This window comes from Erinaceus europaeus, chromosome 5 (assembly GCF_950295315.1).
Source record: "Erinaceus europaeus chromosome 5, mEriEur2.1, whole genome shotgun sequence".
Classification (NCBI taxonomy): Eukaryota; Metazoa; Chordata; class Mammalia; order Eulipotyphla; family Erinaceidae; genus Erinaceus; species Erinaceus europaeus.
In genome coordinates this window covers 73181277-73207765 of record NC_080166.1, presented here as the reverse complement: position 1 = coordinate 73207765, position 26489 = coordinate 73181277, and the positions used below count along the sequence as shown (strand labels likewise).

The 26489-nt window shown below is 37.0% G+C and overlaps 1 protein-coding gene across 1 annotated transcript in view; it reads right to left on the bottom strand.

The window, feature by feature from the left end:
- The window catches only part of DIAPH3 (diaphanous related formin 3), a 551468-nt gene that overhangs the window by 402349 nt on the left and 122630 nt on the right, over positions 1-26489 (bottom strand). Inside the window, exon 4 of the mRNA XM_060191426.1 lies at positions 3880-4010. Within this exon, the coding sequence (XP_060047409.1) occupies positions 3880-4010 (131 nt within the window). The remainder of the gene's footprint in view (positions 1-3879; positions 4011-26489) is intronic.

The window sequence follows — 26489 nt, the reverse complement described above, 5'->3', positions numbered from 1 at the left end:
TTACTTGACATACTTCTTTTGGTACCATTCTAAGTGGTTTCTGATTCCCTTGTTTTAAAACTTTCTTCCTCTGTCACAAGAAATTATTCTTGGTGATTCTCCTTTTGGCTGGCCATTCCAAAGTCTTTTTTTTTTCCCCCACTTCTTTCAGGACAAGCTAACTGTGGAAAGTTCAAGGCTTTTTTATGGGCACTCTTCTCTTTCCAACTACACAAATCTCACCCCTGGCTTAAGGTCACTCTCAGGACTTTATATGCAAGCCCCATAAAAGCAGATAATGGGGAGTCGGGTGGTAGCTCAGTGGGTTAAGTGCACATGGCGCAAAGCGCAAGGACCGGCATAAGGGTTCTGGTTCGAACCCCCGGCTCCCCACCTGCAGGGAAGTTGCTATAAAGGAGGCAAAGCAGGTCTACAGGTGTCTGCCTTTCTCTCCCCCTCTCTGTCTTCCCCTCCTCTCTCCATTTCTCTCTGTCCTAGCCAACAATGATGACATCAACAACAATAACTACAACAACAATAAAAAACAACAAAGGCAACAAAAGAGAAAATAAATAAATAAAATATATATTTTTTAAAGTTAAAAAAAAACAGATAACGATCTCCACTGACTCTAGAATCTCAAGCCTAATTGCCCAAACCAAACACATATATACATATACATATACATATACATATACATATACATATACATATACATATACATATACACACACATATATATATATATCATGATGTTGGGGGCCAGGTGGTGGTGCACATATTACAGTGTGCAAGGACACAAGTTCAAGTCCCTAGTCCCCACCTGCAAGGGGGAAAGCTTCATGAGCGGTGAAGCAGGGCTGCAGGTGTTTCTCCCCCTTTGCCATGTGTGTAACCCAGGTGTGACACTTCTCTCTCCCTCTTCATCACCTCTTCTCTCAATTTCTCTCTATCTTTATCCAATAATAAATTAAAACAAGCAAACAAACAAACAAAGCACATCATGTTTAAAAGATATTTTGCTTTCCTCCTCAAAAATGCATAAGATCAACAGATAATAACTAACTGCCTTTGACATCTCATCTATTTGCTTAAGTCAAAGACTTAAGAGAGCTATCAGTCTTGAGTCCCTTCCCTCTCCTTTTTAATTATCTCTATTTATTTATTGGATAGAGACAGCCAGAAATCAAGAGAGGTGGTGGAGATAGAGGAAAAGAAGAAGACAGACATCTGCACCACTGTTTCACCACTTGCAAAGCTTTTCCCCTGCAGCTGGTGACCAGGGGCTCAAACCTGCGTCCTTGAGCATTGTACCATGTGCGCTCAACTAGGTGCACCACCATCAGACCCTGAGTCCTTTCTTTTTACATTCCACATTCAAGAATAACTTGTCCTCCAATTTATCTGAAAAAATTATATATATATACATATATATATATATATATATATATGTATATATATATATGTATGTCAGGGAATACCAAAACCAAAAAAAAAAAATCTTATTTTAAATTCTTTGTACCCTTAGCAATATTCTAACATATAGTAATAAGAATAAACAATCTAAGGAATAACAAAGTCTTGTGTGTAGTGTAGTAACATAACCAAAGGTTTCATTGCCTCCAGCTTAGCAACTTCTCAGCTGAAAATATTTATCTTTCTTAAAGAAACCAAATTATTCAGTATAAAATATACTGACAACTATAAATAGATTTGAACATGTAAGCCTTACATTTCTAGAAAACAGACAACTATCATCAAAAAGAAAAGGCAGTTCTTATATTTGACATTTACATTAACGAGAAAATGTACACAGAAAATGTACACATCACCATCTTTTGTTATCTTTTTTATTTTTTCATCTTTATTATATATATTTTTTAATTTTTTATAAAGACAAAGAGAAATGGTGAAGGGTGATGAGGGCAGGAGAGGGAGAGACTGACATCTGCAATACTGCTTCACTGCTACTCTAGCTTCCCAACGTATAAACCCCCAAAGGTGGGGTGCTGTCATCTTTTAAATAAGTAAACAGATCTTTTTAAAGGATCGGTTTCCAGTCACACAAACCTCTTTTAACACCTGAATATCACACTCTTGCAAATTAAAATTTGGTACTTTGTATTTCATTATAACAAACTTTACATATTAATGAGATTTTTAAAAATTAATCTTGGCTATTCAGACAGCAATTGAAATTTTATTTTAAAAACTGGGAGATTTTTTTAATATTTATTTTCCCTTTTGTTGCCCTTGTACTGTTATAGTCTTTATTTTTGTTATTGATGTCATCGTTGTTGGATAGGACAGAGAGAAATGGCGAGAGGAGAGGAAGGCAGAGAGGGGGAGAGAAAGATAAACACCTGCAGACCTGCTTCACCACTTGTGAAGCAACTCCCCTGCAGGTGGGGAGCCAGCGGCTCAAACCGGCATCTCGCACTGGGATCCTTAAGCCACTTGTGCTTTGCACCATGTGCACTTACCCCACTGTCCTACCGCCCAACTCCCTGGGAGATTTTTTTTTTTTTTTTCAATAGATTGGGAGCACTTTACAATTCTAGGTCCTTTCAAGTCAAGCATAAATTGAGCTATACAGTTGTTACTCACCATGTGCAGAAAATATATATTTCTCTGTTAAAAGCAATTACTATATTTTCAATGTACTCTACTTTTATTGTCAACCTTGTATTCAAAGTCAAGCTCTTAAGGTACAGGTAAAGTTAACTTTGAAACCAAATGATTATAACACAATATAAAACATCTAGAAGCCCAAACCAAGGTATAGTATGAAAAAAAAAAAAGTACACAAAGGAGAGAACTGACTGCCAGTGCCTTCTAGAGAATCTCTCAGGAAAAAAGATACCAGCCAGTTTTGAAAGAACTATAGAAGCAAATAGATTATTACAAGCCGTTAACCTCCAAACACATTCTATCATTTACATCATTATATATGTACCATGTGTATAATTATGTACATACACCTGTAATACTTGTGTGCAGGAAAAAAATATTTTTAATACAATCAGAAGTTGACAACTGATCTACCCCAAACTCTTGTAGTTTCGAAATTCTCATTCTACAACTGCTCAGACAAATCATAGCAGTTTCTGCTCAAAAAAGCACAAGAAAGTTCTGGCCTAAAAGGCCCAAAAACTGAGGTGCAGAGGCACCTGTGGTAATGCAGCCTGATATAGGACCCTACCCCAAGCTTCTACCTCCAATGAACAGCCAACAAGTTTTCAGTGTAATTAGGTCTAAAATCCAGGTTTTAATACTAATTTTACTTGCTATACTAGACAGCATTTATCTGCTGATTTCTATAAGGATAACATTTCCAATTAAATAAGAAAATAAAGGCATGCTGTGCTATGTTAAAGTGAGAGCAGCCAATATTTACTCAATACTAAAATTTCATGGTGAAAATATACCACATTAAATTCATTTTGGTCATGATTCCAAAAAAAAAAAAAAAAAATCAGTTAAGAGGGCCAGGTGGTAGTATCCCTGGTTAAGCACATGTGTTACTATGCACAAGAACCAGGGTTTGAGCCCCTAATCCCTTCCTGCAAGGAGAAAGGTTTGCAAGTGGTGAAGCAGTACTGCAGATGTCTCTCTTTCTTGCTCTCTATCTCCCACTACGATCTCAATTTCTGGCTGTCTCTATCCAATAAATAAACGTAATTTTTTTTTAATTCAGTTAAGCTTAAGTTTCAACTGTCAGAAAAAAATACAAAATTTTGAAAATATAAGTGCTAAAATGTTATCTCTTCATGTATATATCGTATATTTGGTTCATACCACTTATCAATATGCATGCACTATCTGGAAAATATTAAATGAGAAATATATTAATACCATGTTTAACTTATATCATGCCCTCATACTCAGAAAGAAAATTACCTCACAGGGTTGCTTGTCAAAGACACACGGAGGGACTCCAGACACATGACAAGTCTCTCATCTGCAGACCCCATTTTCAATTCATGAATGAATTCCTGCGGTGAGGTCTGTCGAATTCTCTTAAGGCTTCCCTGTAAAGTAGGTGTAAAAAGTTTAATTCACATTTGTGTGGATTTTTCATGAAAGTAACAATTATAGTAACCCCACCTTTATATTAAGAGTTGCATGCAACTACTCCAAGGAGTATCTGGATACTATCTAGGTGATAAATTCCTTACTTCTGCTTCATCAATTTATAATCCATGGTATTCAAAAATTACAGTAACATCAAGAAGTTTGCAATTTAATTACTGTTTATTTTTATTTTGTTTAATTTCTTACCAGAGCAATGATTAGCGCTGGCTTATGGTAATGCAGGGGACTGACCTAAGGACTTCGGAACTTCAGTCATGAGAGTCTCTTTGCATAACCACTATGTTATCTATCCCTACTTAAAAACTGTTTAAATAGGGAGTCCAGTGGTAGCACAGCGAGTTAAGTGCATGTGGTGCAAAGTGTAAGTACCGCCATAAGGATCCCTGTTCGAGTCCCTGGCTTCCCACCTGCAGGGGAGTCACTTCACAGGCGGTGAAGCAGGTCTGCAGGTGTCTATCTTTCTCTTCCCCTCTCTGTCATCCCCTCCTCTCTTCATTTCTCTCTGTCCCATCCAACAATGATGACATCAATAACAATAATAATAACTATAACAATAAAGCAAGGGCAACAAAAAGGGACTAAATATAATTTTTTTTTAAAAACTGTTTAAATGAAAACATCATGGAAAGCAATGAAATATAGATTAAGAAATATCTTAAAGGGAATCAGGCGGTAGCACAGTGAGTTAAGCACACATGGCGCAAAGCACAAAGACCTGAGCAAGGATTCCGGTTCAAGCCCCAGGCTCCCCACCTGCAGGAGGAGTCGCTTCACAAGGGATGAAGCAGGTTTGCAAGTGTCTGCCTTTCTCTCCCCCTCTCTGTCTTCTCCTCCTCTCTCCATTTCTCTCTGTCCTATCCAACAACAATGACATCAATAACAGCTACAATAAAAAAACAACAAGGGCAACAAAAGGGAATAAATAAATAAATACTAAAAAACTAAATATCTTAAAATACAGTAAACAAGTTTTAGACACACTAAAAAAAATTTTTTTTAAATCAAAACTCAATTAAAATGACCCTCAATTAAAATGATATATCAATCACCACAGAAAAGGGGGTTGTATTGTTATATGGAAAACTAGGAAGTGTTATACATGTACAAGCTATTGTAATTACTGTTGAATGTAAAACATTAATTCCGCAATAAAGAAATTTAAAAAAAAAAGCTTTAAGGCATGAATCTATTCAACTACCACTGAACTTCTAATTCCAGACATAATACAAATTAAGATACCCTAAATCTGAAAGGTAAAAAGCTAAATTTTGGTTCAGTCTAATTCCAATAACATCATTCCAAGAGATTCAAGAGAAAGAACATCTGACTTGGCAAAGCAGATGAGAGAAGACTGAATGGATAAGACAATAATTTCTTCCCCCAAAAAAGCACATACAGTGAAAGATAAAGCTCCGTCATGAAGCACCACTTCACAGTTAGCCTTTGCAATGGGGGCTTTGGAAAGATCCCACTCAGGCAGCAGAATCAAACATGGAGAAGCTAGCCTTTCTTCACTAGTCAACAAATATTAAGTAACTAATAAGTGGAAAATAATGTTCTCTTTCCTTTTTTATTAATGATTTCATAATGATGAACAAGATTGTGAAGTAAGACGGGTACAATTCCAAACAATTCCCACCACCAGAGTTCCATAGCCCATGCCCATTGGAAGATTGCCTATTCTTTATCCCTCTGAGAGTATGGACCAAAGTTGTTTTTTGTTTTGTTTTGGTTTGGTTTGGTTTTTGCCTACAGGGTTATTGATGGGCCTCTGTGCCTGCACTACAAATCCACTGCTCCTGGAGGCCATTTTTCCCATTTTTGTTGCCCTTGTTGCCTTTGTTGTTGTTATTGTTATCATTGTTATAATTGTTGCTGTTGTTGTTGGGTAGGACAGAGAGATATTGAGAGAGGAGAGAAAGACAGAGAGAGGAAGAGAAAGCAACCTCCCTGAAGGTGGGGAGCCAGGGGCTAGAACCCAGATCCTTACTCCAGTCCTTGTGCTTTGCGCCATGTGTGCTTAACCTACTGCGCTACCGCCCTGTCCCCTGGACCAAAGATCTTTATAGGGTGCAGCCTGTTTCTGTCTTTCCCTAGTGGGGTAGGGGTCTGGGGAGGTAGGCTTCCAGGACACATCAGTGAGGTTGTCTGCTCAGGTATGTCAGGTTGGTATCATGGTAGCATAGGCAACTTGAGGAGAGTAATGACACAGGAGGGTTGACAGCCCAAGCCTGGCATCTCTGGACATAGTCCAAAGTGAAACATGTTGAGGTGGGACTGGCTGTGTTGATTTTGTTGAGATCTGCTGATGTAGAATCAAATGGTATGAATTAAGAGAACCATGAAGGAAAATGAGCAAAGCCCCAGAGGTTCCTGGAATAGGAGAAATAATAAGGATTTTACAGAGAATGAGGAAGGCCCCATGCTGTCTTAGTTTAAGAAGGTAACAGATAATTATTATTATTATAACCAAGTTATTTGGGAGCTTGGTTTACTTTGAAAATCCCATGGTTAGGATTTACTCTGCCATACAAGACCTCATTGTGATTTCTGTCATTTAACTGTTATTCACAAATAACTATATCTTATATACTGACACGACCAGTTGTTTCTTATTTCCCTGGTCTAAGATTACTGGCAATTATATATATATATATATATATATACACACACACATATATAGCTGTTATTAGAAGTGCATTAACAATTTAACTAAGCCCAGTGTTCTGTTCAGCAGTGAGTTTCATTCTCCCTGGAAAACAAGCCACAGAGGTAGACAACATAAGACAATTTCCAGGCAGGGGATAGATAGCATAATGGTTATGCAAAGAGGCTCTCAAGCATGAGGCTCCAAAGTCCCAGGTTCAATTCCCACACTACCATAAACCAGATCTGAGTAGTGCTCTGGGAAGGAAGGAAGGAAGGAAGGAAGGAAGGAAGGAAGGAAGGAAGGAAGGAGGAAAGAAAGAAAGAAAGAAAGAAAGAAAGAAAGAAAGAAAGAAAGAAAGGGGGAGGGAAGGAAGGGACCAGATCTGAGTACTGCTCTGGGAAGAAAGAAAGAAAGAAAGAAAGAAAGAAAGAAAGAAAGAAAGAAAGAAAGAAAGAAAGAAAGAAATAGAGAGAGAGGGAGGGAGGGAGGGAGGGGGGGAGGAAGGAAGGAAGGAAGGAAGGAAGGAAGGAAGGAAGGAAGGAGAAAGAAATAAAGAGAAAGAAAGAGAGAAGGAGTGGTCTGGGAGGTGGCGCAGCAATAAAGCTTTGGACTCTCAAGCATGAGGTCCCAAGTTTGATCCCCAGCAACATATATGCCAGAGTGATGTCTGGTTCTTTCTCTCTCCTATCTTTCTCATAAATAAATTTAAAAATCTTTAAGAAAAAAAAGAGAGAAGGAGAGAGAGAGAAAGAAAGAAGGAAAGAAAGGGGAGAGAGGAAGGAAGGAAGGAAGGAAGGAAAAGAAAGAAAGAAAGAAAGAAAGAAAGAAAGAAAGAAAGAAAGAAAGAAAGAAAGAAGGATACTCGCAAGTAATAGGTGTGACTTAGGAAGAGAGGGCAGGAAGATAGAAAAAAATGGACAAATATATATAAATATAGATAGTTATAGAAATAATCATGGCAGAGGTAGATAGCATAATGCTTACGCAAAGAGACTTTCATGCCTGAGGCTCCAAAGTCTCAATTCAATCCTCCGCACCACCATAAACCAGAGCTGGTCAGTGCTCTGGTAAATAAATAAATAAATAGGGAGTCGGGCTGTAGCGCAGCGGGTTAAGCGCAGGTGGCGCAAAGCACAAGGACCGGCATAAGGATCCCGGTTCAAACCCCAGCTCCCCGCCTGCAGGGGAGTCGCTTCATAGGTGGTGAAGCAGGTCTGCAGGTGTCTATCTTTCTCTCCTCCTCTCTGTCTTCCCCTCCCCTCTCCATTTCTCTCTGTCCTATCCAACAACGACAACAACAATAATAACTACAACAATAGAACAACAAGGGCAACAAAAGGGAATAAATAAAATAAATATTTTAAAAAACCTAAAAATAAATAAATAAATAAATAACAGTAATAATAATAATAGTCAAGCCATCCATTCATTGGGGAAACTGACGATCCTTCCTAGCCGACTGAATCCACATGGATCCCAGTCACTTTCAAAGCCAGCAACAAGCAGCTCCTGACAGCTTTCAACCTGACGCTGTTGACTGGCTACGGAAGAAGGGCAAACGCTAGAAGAAGAAGAAGTGATCTTGGGAGAACTAATGCAGTTTGCATTGAAGGGGATGGGGAAACAGTTATCTGGTGGTTGGAAAGGTATGGAATTATCTTGTTATCTTATAATTTTGTGAATCAACAATAAATTACTAATAAAAAAATTTTTTTTTAAAAGTATACAGTCTAGACAGTAAGCAATGAAGACTGCAAACAACAAAGTTGAAGAGCACAACTATTTAAGTTACAGATTACATGTACACCAAGGGAAAAGGAGGGATTGCATATACTTAGAAGCCAGTTCACTGCGAATGTAGGAAATCAGATGTTTGAGATTTTTCCTTTTTTTTCTCTTGCTCTGTAATAATTTATAATCCTGTTATTCACGGAAACATTCCTAACAATGCACAAATTAACACTGGAAAGACAGGTGATTTTCATCAGTAGCAAAGTAGTAATTTACTAGAGAAGAACTAACAAATATCAAGAGAAAATCACAAAAATAACACTGAAGAGGGAGTAAAATGAAGAAAGCAGTGGAAAAGCAAATTTAATTTTCTTTATATCAGTAACTATACCATTTAAAAGATATTATCAGTCAATTTATACTGACTGACAGCACTTATCAACACCTTTTGCTTTCAAATACCTAATATCTGCTTTTCTTTATCAGTAAATCACTGTAAATTTGCTTTAAAATACTTTAAAGCACTGACTACTCAACAGAAAATTTGGGAGGGAAATGTAATACAAAATGAAAAGGAAAAAGCATCCAAGTGGAGAGCTGGGATATTTTTAAACTATTTCCTGATACTGATATATGTGCAAAACAGTTAACAATCATTCTTAAACACAAAATTTGCTTTAAAAAAAATAGAGCATGATACATATTATTCTGAGAACTGCTCTTTTTTTTTTTTTTTTTTTTTTTTTTTTTTTTTTGGCCTTCAGGGTTATTGCTGGGACTCGGTGCCAGCACTATTAATCCACTACTCCTGGAGGCTATTTTTACCATTTTGTTGCCCTTGTGGTTGTTATTGTTGTTTTAGCTATTATTGTTGTTGGATAGGGCGTGAAGAAATAGAGAGGGGAGGAGAAGACAGAGAGAGGGTGAGAAAACACCTACAGACCTCCTTCACAGCTCATGAAGCGAACCCCCCTACAAGTGGGAGACCGGGGCTCGAACTGGTATCCTTCCGCTTTTCGCCATTTGCGATTAATCCACTGTGCTACCGCCCAGCCCCCTCCCCCAACTACTACTTTTATCACTGAGTAGTAGTTCATAAACACTCTAATATCAATACTTACACCTTTAATTTTGTTTTGTGGCCCAGGAGGTCAAGATGAGGTCCTAAATGCAACCTGGCATTGTATGCTAGAATGATACTCTGGTTATTTATCTTTCTTTCTCATGAATTAATGGGATTTTTTTTATTTTATTTTATTTTATTTTATTTATTCCCTTTTGTTGCCCTTGTTGTTTTATTGTTGTAGTTATTATTATTGTTGTTGTTGTCATTGTTGGATAGGACAGAGAGAAATGGAGAGAGGAGGGGAAGACAGAGAGGAGGAGAGAAAGACAGACACCTGCAGACCTGCTTCACCGCCTGTGAAGCGACTCCCCTGCAGGTGGGGAGCCGGGGTTTGAACCGGGATCCTTATGCCGGTCCTTGTGCTTTGCGCCACCTGCGCTTAACCCGCTGCGCTACAGCCCGACTCCCGGGATTTTTTTATTTATAAGATTTTTTAAAAATTTAATTCAATGAGGCTTACATTTCAGCTGGTTGAGTCAAAAACACTGAGTATCCATACATGAAAGTGTAGTTTAAGGGAGTTGGGCGGTAGCGCATTGGGTTAAGCGCACATGGCACGTAGCACAAAAACCTGAGTAAGGATCCTGGTTCGAGCCCCCTGCTCCCTACCTGCAAGGGAGTTACTTCACAAGCGGTGAAGCAGGTCTACAGGTGTCTTACTCTCCCCCTCTCTGCCCTCCCCTCCTCTTTCCATTTCTCTCTATCCTATACAACAACAATGACATCAATAACCACAACAAGGGCAGCAAAAGGGAAAATAAATATTTTTTAAAAAGAAAGTGTAGTTTATATACCCAAAAGCTAAAACTATCGAATGTCTACAACACTTCTCTTTGAAGAAAGAAAACATTTCCTAGATCGGATACAAAAGGCACTAGTAATGAAATCAAAATACATGGAAATTTAAACTTCCACTCTTTGAAGTACTAATATAAAAGAAAGTTTCACTAATGAAAGGTAAGTTACAAACTATGTAATTTCTTTTTTGTTTATTTGTTTATTTGTTTTGTTTTGTTTTGTTTTTACCAGAGCACTACTGAGCTCTGGCATATGGTGATGCTGGGGATTGAACCTAGGACCTTTGGTGGTCTCATGCATGAAAGTCTTGTTGCATAGCCATTATACTATCTCCCCAGCCATATGTACATTTCAAGACATGTGCAAAATCTAAAACTTTACCAAATTTTACCAAATTTTACAATCTAAATGAGCCCATTACTATTTCATGAATGCCAACTGTAAACAGACTACAGAGTTGTGAGTTTTATTATGCATATGTTGGTTCTCCAACCCGCCAAGTCCCACGGGTGATGCCAGGGGTCCCTGTGAATGAAAAGAGCCTGCACAAGCAATGCATTTCGTTACCGGAGAAGAATGCCGAGCTGGGGAATTCACTATTTTTATAATTCACAATAACAAGCTTGCTCACTGTCCACAGAGAGATGTAACTTCACTTCTCAAAGGGTGCTCCTGTAAGCACAACCAAGAGAAATAGACATGGCCAAGTAACAAATCTTGCATTCCTTGCATAATTAGAAAGTATATACAAGGATACTCTGAACTGAGGAAGACTGACTCTACAGACAATAAATTTATTTCAAAATTTCCATTAAATGAACTCTTATAGCTTAAAAGTCAAGCAATCAGCAGTTCAGTTAAAAAAAAAAATGGAGGGGCGGTAGCACTGCGGGTTAAGCGCAGGCATGGCAAAGCGCAAGGACTGGTTTAAGGATCCAGGTTCGAGCCCCCGGCTCCCCACTTGCAGAGGAGTCGCTTCACAGGTGATGAAGCAGGTCTGCAGGTGTCTGTCTTTCTCTCCTCCTCTCTGTCTTCCCCTCCTCTTTCCATTTTTCTCTGTCTTATCCAACAACAATAATATCAATAATAACTACAACAATAAAACAACAAGGGCAACAAAAAAGGAAATAAATATTTTAAAAAATGGGTAAAAGACTGTGCAAAGGAAGACATATGTACAGGCTCTTCATCATCTAGGAAATGAAAATAACTACAAAATGAAGGAAAATCACACACTCCCAGAAAAGGTAGAACTATGAAGTACCTGGAGCCTCCCTATACTACTGATGAAGATATAAAATGGTATCACCAATTTAAAATAACCGAGCTCTTTTGTACAATTAAATGTACTCTGTAGTGGTACACTAAGGTACTAAACAGAAGGGAAAGTGCATATTTCAGAACAGCTCTTTTCATAATAATAACAAGAGACTGAGAATAACAAATACATGAACAAGCTGTACTATATCGATAGTAGACAAGTAAAAAAATAATAATTCACTGGATTAAATTTCCAAAACTATAACAAACAAGAGTGCATAGTAAGTGATCCCATTTACGTGAAAGAATAAATTAAATCTCCTGAACTTTATTATTTACAGAATTAATTGAGGCTAGGGAGGTGGTTCAGCAAGTAGAGCGCACACTTGGCAAGTCAAAGGTCCAAATTGAAATCAAGCCTTGAATACAGCCACAGTGATACTCTGCTGTCTCTCTAAGGACATCATTCTTTTTTCTTTATTGGGGGAATTAATGGTTTACAGCTGATAGTAAAATACAGTAGTTTGAAGTATATCATTTTATTTATTTATTTATTTATTTATTTATAAAAAGGAAACACTGACAAAACCATAGGATAAGAGGGGTACAACTCCACACAATTCCCAACACCAGAACTCCATATCCCATCCCCTCCCTCGATAGCTTTCCCATTCTCTATCCCTCTGGGAGCATGGATCCAAGGTCATTGTTGGATGCAGAAGGTGGAAGGTCTGGCTTCTGTAACTGCTTCCCCACTGAACATGGGCGTTGACAGGTCGTTCCATACCCCCAGCCTGCCTCTCTCTTTCCCTAGTGGGGCGGGGTTCTATATCATTTTTTAATGGAGATAGAGTACCAACTGTGTGGCAGGTATTGGGTACATGATGAAGAAATAACACAATAAAAGTCTCTTAGGTCTATGGGATAAGCCAAAATATAGTGCCATCTACTTAAATAAGTAAGCTGGAAAGAAAATGAGCTGTATGATAATCAGTTATCCCAACAGCTAATGTAATCATGAGACAGTTTTCTCTCCTAGGAAATAATATTTAAGCAGAGGTCAAAAGGAACAGAAGGAGAGGGCAGGGAAAATTGAGAGAAGGGAATTCCAAGTCAGGAGAAGAATAAACAGAAAACTCCCAAGCCAAGAATGAACTAAAGGACAAGAAGACTACTCAAATTCCAATGGACATGATAAAGAGTAACAAATAATAGTTACAGGGGTGGGGGTTGGGGGAGGCAAGGCAACTCTTCCTGAAGACACTATGTGACAGGGAGTGCTGAGGATCTATTTATTTGCTTTTTTTATAGAAAACTTGAAATATATATATAAATAAATAAACAAGAGAAAAGGACAGAAGCAGCAGAAGCTAATAAAAACACATAGACATACACAGCCTAGACTGTTTATTATCAAAGTAAGAAAAAGTTTGCTGGCCATTGACATACTTTTATAAACTATGGTAAGGAATTTGGGTCCATAAAAAGCATAGACGATCCAACAAATATTTTTAAAAAATAGTTATTGTGTGAAATAATCGAATTAGAAAACTGAACCAAGAGGACTAAAATGGCCATCACATATAGCTAACCGGGGCAGTGACTGAGCTGTTACTTTGCCATGCATGCCACCCAGGTTTGAATCTGGCCACCACAGTATTGGAGCAGTTTCAGTACTAAGGCTTCTTTTTCTCTCTCTCCATTTGAAAAAAAAAAAAAAGTCAGCCTCTTAAAAGGGTAACAACATACTTTGGGTTATTTATTACCAATTGTTATTACAAGGGTACAGAGATTTCTTTGGATGGGTGTTTTTGTTCTTTGGATAGATGCCTAGGAAAGGAACTGCTAGAACATAGGGTAGATCCATTTCTAATGTTCCACAGGGCTAGGACAAATTTAGATTCCCACGAGCAGTGTGGGATGGTTCCTTTTTTTCCTGCATCCCCAGCAACACTTGTCGCATCTGTCCTTTCTGATGTATGACATTCTCACAGGTGTTTATTAGTATCTCATTATTGTCCTTATTTACATTCCTCTGATGGATGACTTAGAGCATTTCTTCATGTCTGCTGGCCACATCTATATTCTCAGTAATAGGAGCAGCAATGCAATCAGATGAAATTAAGGACACATATAGTTAGGCAAATAGAAGATATAAAATAATTTCCAGGAAGTAAAGTAGTGACAAGGACTATGGGGTAGAATATTAAAATATCCATTAAGGGTTTTCTTTTCAAAAGTGGTCAGTCAGAAAATATGTCAGCATTGTTATGCACTTCCTGAAGAAAGCTGTACTGAGATGCAAACACAGGGTCTGCAGATGCTTAGCTCAACAAAGGCAAATTTTCCATGTGTAAAGAAGCAAGTGAACATCAGATGTAAGAGAACAAAGGGTTATGTGTCTAAGTGACCAATAAGAGAGGCAAGGATGAAATCAGGCTTAAATAAGTAACACACATGAAAAAACAACAATCATTTGGATTAGCAGTTCTAAAAACATTATAAAATCTTTAACTAGGAGATATTAAGTCAGGAAGAAAGCAAGACAATGCTCAGGAAATGAAATTTTGTTATATATATTTAGAGGTGATATTTTGCTATCTAAGGTTAAAATTGGGTGGAAAAACAAAAAACCAATGAGTTTGTACTAAAATCAAGGAAATGACCAATGGAGCACCTATGGGAATGCCAGATTTAGTATCAGAGGTAGTAGCAAGAAGAAATACAAGAACACCAAATCTAGGAGAAAGGACTCAGTCAGTAAATCCCAACACCTATTTTGTGTGCCCATTTCCACCATACAGAATCCATCCTAAGCCATTATCTGCCCATGCTTAATTCATTATTATGTCACCGGGTATCTTAGTAAAATCAATAAATGAATGAAAGAGGTTATAATTAAAATGAAAGGTATATATATTTGCAATAAAAAAAGGAAACACATACCAAAAAAATCTGAAAGAATTAACACTTATTCAGAAAGGAGTATTTCAAATTATAAACATAGGAAATGCACCATATAATTGGGAAATTATTTTCAGTACAGTTTTCCCCCTTTCATTATATTGCTTTTGATACATTGATATAAAACAAAGGAAAATGAGGGAAGAAAATATGTTATATGAATAATCAGAACTATTCCTTTTAACCACAATTCTCCTTGTGTTTCTTTCATTTTACATACTTGAAAGGAAGTGGGAAATGGGGAGAAAAGATACTCATGTCTGCATATTTCTAAGTCCATTAGCCATGAAGATGAAAATACTTAGAATGCTTTATCCTCTGTGATATCAAAACACATTAGTAGGATAAGGATATCTGCCTGACATCATAAAAATTAGGGTATTTGTCCTTTTTAAGTTTAAATCTTCCTTAATCCCTTAGTAAATTTTATTCTCAAATACCAAATTCCGGATAAAAATGAAAAATACATGCATTATTCTTGTCAGACTTCTTGTTAAATGTATTCTAAGGTATGAAAAGTAGTACACCCTTTCATTACTTATTCAGCTTATCATTTCAACTTCTCCAAAATCAAGTATTATTTCTTAGTGACTTAAATATTGTATAGACTTGTAAGATGTCAGTGGTATGTTTTCACACCTATGCACAGTGTATGTAAATCATCACACCCTCCACCAGAGTTCACTCAGTTGAGATAATACCCCATAAGCAGCAAGCGTTTCACAAAGAGACAGATTGGTATCATCGATTTGCAATTTTATTTGTTTTAGTTGGCTATGTTCCACATATAAGCACAATCTATTCTTTAAGAACTACTTTATTAAGAAGCAACAATTTACATAAAATGCACAATACTTAATGTATATTGTTACTAAGCGCATTAAGTAATACCTTCTTCCTCCTTGAAGGAATTTTCCAGACAGCATTCTGACAGGAAAGTAATACTTATTATTATTTTAGTCATACATAAAGTCATGAATTTTTAACAAGAAGACACAAAGTATTCTCTAGAAATTAAAAACTTAAAAATAATGAAGGACTGTTATAGGATGAAATCTTAAGGGATTTCTGCAGGAAGTTGTTAGAATCAAAGCCTTCTTGATATTTACTTTGAATTTTTTAGCAAATAAACTTAATTTTTTTTTCATCAACATAAAACCAAAATAATCAAAAAGTCTAATTTCTTGCAGTAATAAGTAGAATGTGTGCCTATTTCTGCAGAGAGCATGTGTTTGCCTCTATGTTTGTCATTAATTGTAAATTAATCGTCCTCACTTTCTCATTAGTATTCTGATTCCTTAATTTCGACACCTATTCAGGTGGTAGTACTTGTGAAGATGAATGTGATAATACAAAATATGGGGGCTATTTAAAGAAATAGTTTGCATTGACAATAACATTTTAAGAAAACAGCAGTGTCAGCAAGGTACAAAACAAGGGTAAGCATAGTTGCTGCCAAGGGAATAATTAAATCTAAATTACCGTCATGTGCATTCCTATTAAAAGGCACTGCAATAATTCCCTTGCATTTTTCAAATTTCTAACATCTCTAATGCCACAGATCACCAGAAAATCTAAGCTGTTGCTGCAGTATGAATCACTCATGTTCAGAACATTAACAACCCCAACTTATCTTCGCTGCCATACAAGCCTGTTGTTATTCATAGATGGTACTATGCAAAATCACAGGAAAAACTATAAGAAGTGAAAAACACTATAAAAAGGTACATTTACCAAAAAAAAAAAAAAAGGAATAGAATTTAGCAAAGTTCCCTTAAAGAATTACTTAATCTTTCCATAAATGTCTAATGAATACTGCAATTCACCATGAACTCTATCAATAATTTGAGGCTGCTTTTAATATAAGGTTTTTAAAAAATGCACCTGATAAGTTTAGAATTCACAAAGACATTTTAAAAAGAAGTACAATAAAATTGTATGTGGCCATACCACCACCCTCAACACAACAGATCTCATGTAATCTCAGAAACCAAGCAGGATCGGGCCTGGTTAGTACTTGGATGGGAAAAGTACAATAGAATATAGAAAGAAATCTACCTCTCTCTTATTTATTTCTAAAATATCTGTATAAGCTTGACCCAGCAATAATTTCAGACATTAACTTCAAATAAAAGAAATTCCACAAACTATATTCCTCGTATTATCCATTGATTCCAATCACTTCCCTCCTGTATTTAAAGGAAGCAAGCTGCTTTGAATGTAATCATTACTCTCCTACCAGCTTAGCATGATCAAAACATAGTTGATTTCAGCATTTTAGATCTTGGAAAAGATATACGAGAACTGTTAGCAGTCAACTGTTCTATCAAAGGAAAATAGTAACTAAATAATTAATAGTGAGACATATACAACAACCACACTGGATTAACTGTGTTTTGCAATTATAAGATTGTTTGTACAAAACTATATATAGAGTTTGTACAAAAAAAAAAAAGGAAGCAGTATCCAGGAACTAATGCAACTACATAACTTCCAGAGTTGGAATGGGAAATAGGTATAAATAACTAGGGATGGGAAGGATAAGAATATTCTTGAACAATTAAGGTCAATAACATCTCTAAATATACCCTTCTATGTAGTTCTGACTTTGGAACTATATTAATGTTTCATATATTCAGGAAAATAAAGTAAGAAAGATGGTAGGAGAGATGGTAGTAGGGTTATGGACCCCTTGGAATATACCTAAAATGGACCTACTAGCTTTTTCTAAAACAAAGACCCTGAATCTTCAACTGCTCTATTCTTGCCTTTGGGTTCATAATTAGTCAACAATTGTTCTGCCTTATATCTTAACTCTTTTTCAACCACCAGGTTCCAGATGCTACTGTGATGCCAACCTGACTTCCCTGGGCAGATGACCCCACCAATATGTCCTACAGCCCCACCTCCCCAGATCCCTATCCCACTAGGGAAAGAGAGAGACAGCCTGGGAGTATGAATCAACCTGTCGATGCCCATGTTCAGCAGAAAAGCAATTAGAGAAGCCAGACCTCCCACCTTCTGCAGCCCATAGTGACCCTGGGTCCATACTCCCAGAGAGATAAAGAATAGGAAAGCTGTCAGGGGAGGGGATGGGATACAGAGTTCAGGTGGTGGGAAATATATGGAATTGTACCCCTCTTACCCTATGGTTTTGTCAATACTTCCATTTTATAAATAAATAAATGAAATGAAATAAATATAAATCAAATGAACTTAATTGTTAAAATACAATGTCAGATAAACAAACCAAAATATGGAAATTGATAGAGTCAATATAAATTTTTTGATTTTTTATTTATTCCCTTTTGTTGCCCTTGTTGTTTTATTGTTGTAGTTATTGTTATTGATGTCATCATTGTTGGATAGGACAGAGAGAAATGGAGAGAGGAGGGGAAGACAGATGGGGGAGAGAAAGATAGACACCTGCAGACTTGCTTCACTGCCTGTGAAGCAACTCCTCTGCGGGTGGGGAGCTGGGGACTCAAACAGGGATCTTTAGTTGGTCCTTGTGCTTTGCCCCATGTGTGCTTATTCCACTGTGCTACCACCCAACTCCCATCAATATAAATTTATGGTTTGTGGTAGAGTGGGGGTTTGCTTGCATTAAAATACCTAAAAACAGAAACAAATGTGTGAGTACATGTGTTTTATATGCAAATATATATATGTATGTTGTAGATATATGCAAAAATGTAAATAAAACATCCCAAATATGCACATATGCATTATGCATTTATATATCATATTCAAATAAAGACACACACACACACACGCCCTAGCTCCTTCTCAAAGGGCTTAAGGTTCAGTCTGGAAGGATCTAATAAGTATTTAAAAAAAAAAAAACCTTTCACTGAAATCAGAACACCTAGAATTCAGATAGCGGTTTATAGTTAACATTCTTCAGTCAACTGAATCACTCCTTGGTAAAAGGGCTGGTCCTATACCTAAGGATAAGAGAGTACAAAATGATCCTGGAAGATCTTTTGTAAGATAGTAAATAACTGCTCAAAAAAGCATAGGCTTGTGCCAAAGGACAAAGCCGATTAGCTGAGGACACTTCTAGTGGTCAGTCTTCCTGGGTAATGATAAAAAATGCTCTGTAAGGACAATTGACAATGGTTGAACAACACTGTGAAAATACTAAATGTCCATGAATTGTACACATTCAAATGATTAACTCCATGTTATATTAATTTTACCACCAAAGCTAAAAACATTTGCTTAAAAAAAAACTATAAAACAAGTATGCATGGTGTTAAAGTTAGCAGAAGAGTGATTAGAACATTCCAAGCTTGATGACATTAACCTTCTAAGTGGGTACTGGCGATAGGGGTGTCTTTACATGCCGATAAATCATCCAGAACTATAGTAAAGATCTGCAGACTATTTCATGAGTCTGAACTATTTTCAGATTTCATAACTGGTCATGCTTTCTGGTAATTTTAAGTTTTGAAGGGAAGATTTAAATTAATGTTTGCTAAGTCTTTCACATTTAAAATCATGCTATTTAAAATATTTCTAGGGGGCAGGCAATGGCGCACCTGGTTGAGCACACATGTTATAGTGTGCAAGGACCCAGGTTCGAGCCCCTGGTCCCCACCTGCAGGGGGAAAGCTTTGTGAGTGGTAAAGCAGGGCTGCAGGTGTCTCTCTATCTCCCCATTCCTTCTCGATTTCTGGCTGTCTCTAGCCAATAAATAAAGAAAATTTTTAAAGAGTCGTATTAAAAAATATTTCTGTATAGAAGCTTAAGAGACAGCTCAGCAGGTAAGGTACAGGACTTAGATGTCGGAGGTCCTGGGTTCAGATACCGTGTGTGCCATAGCAGAGCAGTGCTCTGTTCTCTCGTACATTCTAATTTATTATTATTTGTTGTTGTTGTCTACCTTAAATAGAGATGCACTGGGAGGGAGACAGGGGGAGAGAGAGAAACAGAGACTAGAGACATAGATCTGCGGTGGCCTGTACAAGTGAAATTCCTACAAGTGAAACTCTCATACATTCTATCTCTCTAAACCATCTCTCCCACATACACACTACAAATCTTTATAATATTTGCTAAAGATAATATTAAATGAAAAAAATGATATTCTGTCCAAAAAAGACTTTTTTTTTCCCCTAGCATCTTCAGCATAACTTTTAGAACTGGAAAATGTTTCATTCTGTCTGAACAACAAATCGCACTTTGAAACTAAGGAAGGGGGGAGTCAGCCCAAAATTGGAGGTGCAGAGCTGATTAAATAAACATGGGTGTTCTAATTTACCAGCCTCTATTTGAGGGTTCAGTGAAGGATAAAGATCTATTTGGCACATCTGAACAGATAGGAGGGGGGGTGAAAAGTGCTGATGCTTTGTCATTGGCTCATTATCTTCTTTATTATGTTGATTTTGTTTATGTTAAAAGGAAAAAAAACACAACAGAACTTCATTGAGCACTCAGCAAAAAAGGGAGAGAGGGTAAGAAAACAACAGCTGCTATACTCTTCAAAATTAGGCAGCTTGATTTTAGTCCCTCCAGGTAATTACACAATCACTGGTCTCCACTGAGGCAATTCAGAGTAGTATTTTCCAGCCTCACTATTACTTTCACAGTGTAAGCCTGTCTCTATTTTTTTTTTCTTGATCTGTGGAAGACACCTTGTATCTTCAAGCAGCCTATAAGTCTGTTTGTTTTCTAAATATCTCAGATGTATATAAAAGAACAAAATCCAGTACACTTTTTAGTTTCATGGAAATAACACAGCCAGATATGGAACCCAAAAATTAACAGAGGAAAAAAAAAGATCTGAGGGAAAGAATCATATCTTATTTTGACCTTTAACTTTCTCAGTATAAATTTTTTCACAGTGGTTCTGGGATGGAGAACAAAGACAAATACATCTAGGGTCTGGGAGGTGGTGCCATGGCTAAAGCATTGGAGTCTCTCAATCATGAGGTCCCAAGTTCAATCCCTGGCATCACATGTACCAACCAGAATGATACCTGGTTCTTTCTCTCTCCTCCTTTCTCATTAACAATAAATAAAAATCGTGATTTGTGTACACACACACACACCTGGAACATACCTCTACACTCTGACTTCATTACATTAGCATAACTCCCTTCTTAAATTAGCAAGGTTTTGTTGTTATTGTTGTTTGTAAGATAATAACAGATGCAAAGAGAGAGAGTGAAAGAAAGCCTAGCACTAAAGCTTCCTTCAGTGTAGTGGAGACTAGGTTTGAGCCTGGGTTGCACACCGGCAAGCAGCACAGTATTCCAGTGAGCTATTTCACCAGCTTTAATTTAAGCAGTTTTTAAAGCTGCACAGTTTATGAATCAAAGCAAAGGAAGGAAAGGAACAGCCCGTTGCCTCCAGGATAGCTTACTGGGGGAGCAGCACGAATCAATTATGATGAAGAGAAGCAACTGAAGTTACTCAAAAAAGGAGTACTTATTCACTGATTTTCCTCCTTGTAACTAAGTATACAGACATGGGGAAAAAAGCTGAATCTTTTTTCTTTTACACACTCTTGAATCCCAGTCATCATTCTAATCTACAAAAAAATACTGTATAAATGCTTCTTAAAAGAATGCTTCTACAAAAATGCTTCTACAAAAATGCTTCTACAAAAAATACTGTGTAAATGCTTCTTAAAAGAGAATATAAAGATGATGAACCTAAGTTTATTAATTAAACACACTGTTCAGTAGAATACTAGACGCCTGTTGAAGAACACCAAGAAATGTCAATGTTCAAAACTCTCATAGCCACTTGCTAATAATTCTCTAACTTCAAATCTTCCACAACGATCTGCAAAACTTAATTATCTTACTGACTCAATAAACCACCTACTTAAGTATCCACGGTGTGTTGCCAACTATTATGGTAAACACTCTGACTCAAAAACTAATTAAGAAAATTCTACACACAAGGTTCTAGCAGTCAGGTGGTGAGCCTGGGTATATATTCACTTTCAATGAGAAAGGACATTCCAACTTTTGCTCAAGTCATGAGGGAACGCATCTATCTCAGGGAAGATAATTTCTTAAAGGACAGAGAGTGGTGGTAAAAAGAATAGCCTGTTGTAGGTCAACGCAGTTAGAAGAGCTAGTAACATTTTAAAAACTACATAGCTGGTGTAGGGAGTAAAGGGGAAAAAAAAATCACAATGCACACGTGAATTAGATATGCCCACTTCATACCAAGGCAAGTAGAATTTAACCCAGACTAGCAAAAAGTCATTGTATAATTGGAAACAAAATGAAAAATATTGTATGCTAGAAAAGTATTTGGGCAACAATGAGAACATATGAGATACTGAGTTTATAAGGACGGTCAGATAAGGGCAGTTGAAATGAACTTGCAGGAGAGAACTCATCTTTTCAATTCTACTATACCCTTAAAAAATAGGATCAATAAGGGGCTGGGTGGTGGCGCACCTTGTTGAGCACACATGTTATAATGCGAAAAGACCCAGGTTGGAGTTCCCAGTCCCCACCTGCAGGGGGAAAGCTTCACAAGTGGTGAAGCAGGGCTGCAGGTGTTTCTCTGTCTCTCTCTTCCTCTCTATCCCCCCTCCCTCTAGATTTCTGGATGTCTCTATCTAATAAATAAATAAAGATAATTAAAAATATATAGGATCAATAGAGAATCAGATGCAAGACCAAGCAGAAAAAACAGCTTTAGTACCTAGGAAGTGTATACCTAAAGACCAAGAGGACCCAGGTTCAATCCCTAGCACTGAATACCCCAGAGCTGAGTGGTATGCAGGTCTCATCCCCACCCCCCACTACACACTCCTAAAAACAAACAAATCTAAAGCTCAGTTGTTAATTATTAGCGCTGACCAAAAACACAAGCTCACCTCTTCACTTCATATAGGGAAATCTAGTGTGTACAGAAGGAAAATTATTTCTCCTGTTCATAGACAAGTGCCTCTCTCTAATCAACTCCCCTCATCTAAGAAATATTCATATTTTTGTATTACACTATTATACTTTACATATTAAATTATTAAACATTACATACATGTTATTGATTATTAAAATATATGTGCACTGTGTGCAGAAATAAGGTCACCTATGTTCACCACAGTATCCCCACTATCTACGATAGTGAATAGCACACAGCAATATTTGTTGAATGGGAAGAATGAATTCATGAATGAATGAACATTTAAACTAATTTACAAGATGCAGTGCTATTATAATGACTTTAGTAAGGACCATGATTTGGAGACTCTCCCGGATGTCTTGATTTTAAATCAATACCTAGAGGAATTCTGAATAGGTTATCTTTCCATCCTTTGTCATCAATGAAGAGACCTGCTGATTTGAAAGAAGGAAAAAGTGCATTTACTACAGCTTAGCGCAATAAAAATGGGTGCTCAATAAAGGACTGATCTGACCAAGCATTTTTCTCCTTTGTTAAGAGAATACCAAACAGAAAATGCACGATCCTTAAAAAATAGGTATCATTTAGTCATTACTATTTATTTATTTATTTATTTATTTATTTATTTATTTATTTTGTCTCCAGGGTGATCGCTGGGGTTCGGTGCCTGCCTGGCCATTTTTTCAATTTTTTTTTTTTTTTAGGTAGGACAGAGAGAAATCGAGAGAGATGGGGAAGACAGACATCTGCAGATCTGCTTCACCGCTTGTGAAGCGACCCCCCTGCAGGTCAGGAGCCCAGGGCTCCAATGGGGATCCTAAAGGTGGTCCTTGAGCTTCTAGCTATGTGCGCTTAACCCGCTGCGCTACCTCCCAGCCCCCTTAGTCATTATTCTTCATGGTATGTTTTCTAAATGAATAAGTCTCATGGCCAACAACAGCAACAAAAATGCATTCCCTACAAATCCTTACGTAATATCTATTATCAAAAAACAACACTTTAATATTATTCTTTAAAATATGTTAATATAAAGAAAATTAAGCCAGATAGTAAAATGTTTGCAGAAATATAATTCTAAGCATCATTTCTACTTTCTGATGTGTATCATAAGCAACAGGTCCTTTACCAAACATAACATTAAATTGGATTTTTCTTGAAGTACCACCACCTCCAACTTAATCAAGCTTTCTCCCATCCAAGCAGGCTCAACCCTGCTTAGCTTCCAATATAAGATGAAGCTGTATGTGTACAGTGTGCTATGACCTTAGACTAATCAAATATCTTACATGTCATAAATATGTCACACTAATTACTGATACAAAAGCTAAATCAGAATTAAATTGTGGCAGTCACTTCAATTTCTAAATTTTTGTAAATATTTATCTATTCCCTTTTGGTGCCCTTGTTATTTTATTGTTGTAGTTATTTTTGATATTGTTGTTGTTGTTGTTGGACAGGACAGGACAGGACAGAGAAATGGAGAGAGGAGGGGAAGACAGAGACGGGGAGAGAAAGACAGACAGACACCTGTAGACCTGCTTCACCGCCTGTGAAGTCACTCCCTGCAGGTGGGGAGCTGGGGGCTCAAACTGGGATCTTTGTGCCGGTCCTTGCGCTTTGTGCCACCTCAATTTCTAAGTTTAACACATATTACAAGTCACAATTAACAAACGGAGTGTTATTGCTGCAATTGTTTCTTCACCGCCTCTCAGAAAAGTAAAATAACTTATTGGCATATATGTGCCAATCTATGTGATGTAAATAGTCCCAGATGGCAACCAATTCAATGTCACTGAATGCAAAAGAGAAATTGGTTCTAGAAAGCCACTGAAAAAATAAATTGTGCTGGCCTGATTTGTGTTTGGCACAGACTATAGTTATAAATAATCAATTTATTCATTAATAATTTGTTGTCCACATGTTATGTTCCAGGTTGAGGTGAAGGCGTGATGAAAATTACACAATCCCTGCCTTTGGTGAAATTAGAGTTCTTCTAAAAATGAAGTTGGCACAATGCCACAGGAATTTTAAATTGCTTTAAAATCTAAGAAACTGGTATTTCACCTTCTGTTCACCAGTCTGTATTCATTTGAGAATGTTCATCCAATCTCATTTCACCCCTCTCTCAATATTAGGTATTAAGTTAACCTAAATATCAAAATGGTAATAAATTAAAGATCTTTACTAAAAGCTATAAGCTTCATTACATATTGATAGTTATATCCTTGCCATTTGTAATCAGTCACCTAAATTCTATTTCTCAAAAACATTTTGTGGCTAAAAGTCAGCTTCTCTTTCAACTTACATGTTCAAATTGATTTTATTCAATGTTTAAGTGTAACAAATAGCTAGGTATACACCTGTGTGTATATGACTTCCATTACTTCAAGTTTTGTTCAGAGTAGACTATCTCCCACCTTTTAATGTGTGCCTGAAGGATGGGGTCTTCAATATTTCTCATTTCCTTAGAGCAATGGGATTTAAAATAAAACTTTTGGAATCCTTAAGTAATGATTATTAAAAAAAACAGCATTGTCCTTTTGATAGCATTCCATGACAGTTTTTAACACTCAGTTTCTTCATCCATCTGCATGTACAGGTATTTATTAATTGCTCATAAATATAACAAAGTAATTTTACCCAGCTGTAAATTCATATAATAATCTACATAAAAAGCCTAGCATATACTTTTTCATATTTTAACCTATGTACATTTAATTCCAAATAGATTGGCATACACCAATGTGCTGATAAATTTTGTTTCATGGTGTCTTCATCTTTCTTTTCAACTTCAGTGACACTTTACTGAGGGATTGCTGATTTAAAGGACTGCTTTTGCAAGGGTACATTTTCCCAAATCAAGTGTCTGAACATCTTACCCTCCATCAAAGCATCATCCTTCTCCACCACAGATCAGGAGATCCCATCCATCTCCTTAGCACTCCTCCTCCTGCCTGGGAATCCGCTATCTGCCACAATAGTCCACGCTCAGAACACTGAGGATTCACTCTGTACGGTCCTTTGTGTGGTTCCTTAGTTCCCATCTATGACTGAGACTGCCTGGTATTTGTCCTTCTCATTCAATCAGAATTCTGCTCTATCAAATTAGATTATCTACACTCCCATCCTTATGACAAAAAAGAGATGATTTCATCTATTTTTTTTTAATCATCTAATTAGGCAGGTTACTTACTTACAGTTCAACTGTCTATACATGAGTACAATTCCTTATTTCTCCTTGATATGTATCAGCAGAACACTCATCCCCAAATTAGGTCCTTTTCTACCTTCATACATCAGGACCCCAAAGCCCTCTCCACCCTCTATTTTCTCATCCTGCCCCCGAGTATTTTGCTTTAGGACAGTACCCAGTGTTCATCTTATAAATTTCTGCTTAAGGGGCTACATGGTGTTGCACCTGGTAGAGAACACACATTACAATGCACAAGGACATGGTCTTCTGCAGGGGAGAGGCTTCACTTAGTCGGCTCTAAGTTCATTTTTAATGAATTTTTCTATCCCCCTACCCTGTTCTCAGTAAATTCTTAAAAGTTGGCTAACCCCTATAACAAAAATCATTAGACCTATAAAATAAATTGACTAGGGAAGAAAAAATTTTGTTTTATGAGAGAGACTGAAAGATACTTTGGCACTTTTAGTTGCCAGGAATGAAGCCTAAGTCCTCATGCAAGTCCTACATTAGACCATGGACCTAGCTACCGTCCTAGCTGCCTTTTTTTTTTTTAATATCCTTTCAATTCAAGAACAGAAAAGGCACAAAGGACCTTACAAATGTGCAATGACATTGTTGAGCAATCTTCCCAGGTCATTCTTGGCAACGGCATTAGGGGTAAAACAGAGACCACAGAAGTATCCCACCATTCATGTCCTGTATTTCTGTATGGTAACATAGCTCAAACTCAGGGTCTCACATAAAAGAAGATATGTTTTTCTCCCAGAGTAGAAATAATTTTCAGTAGATCTTTCACTTTTCTTTTCTCAAACCTT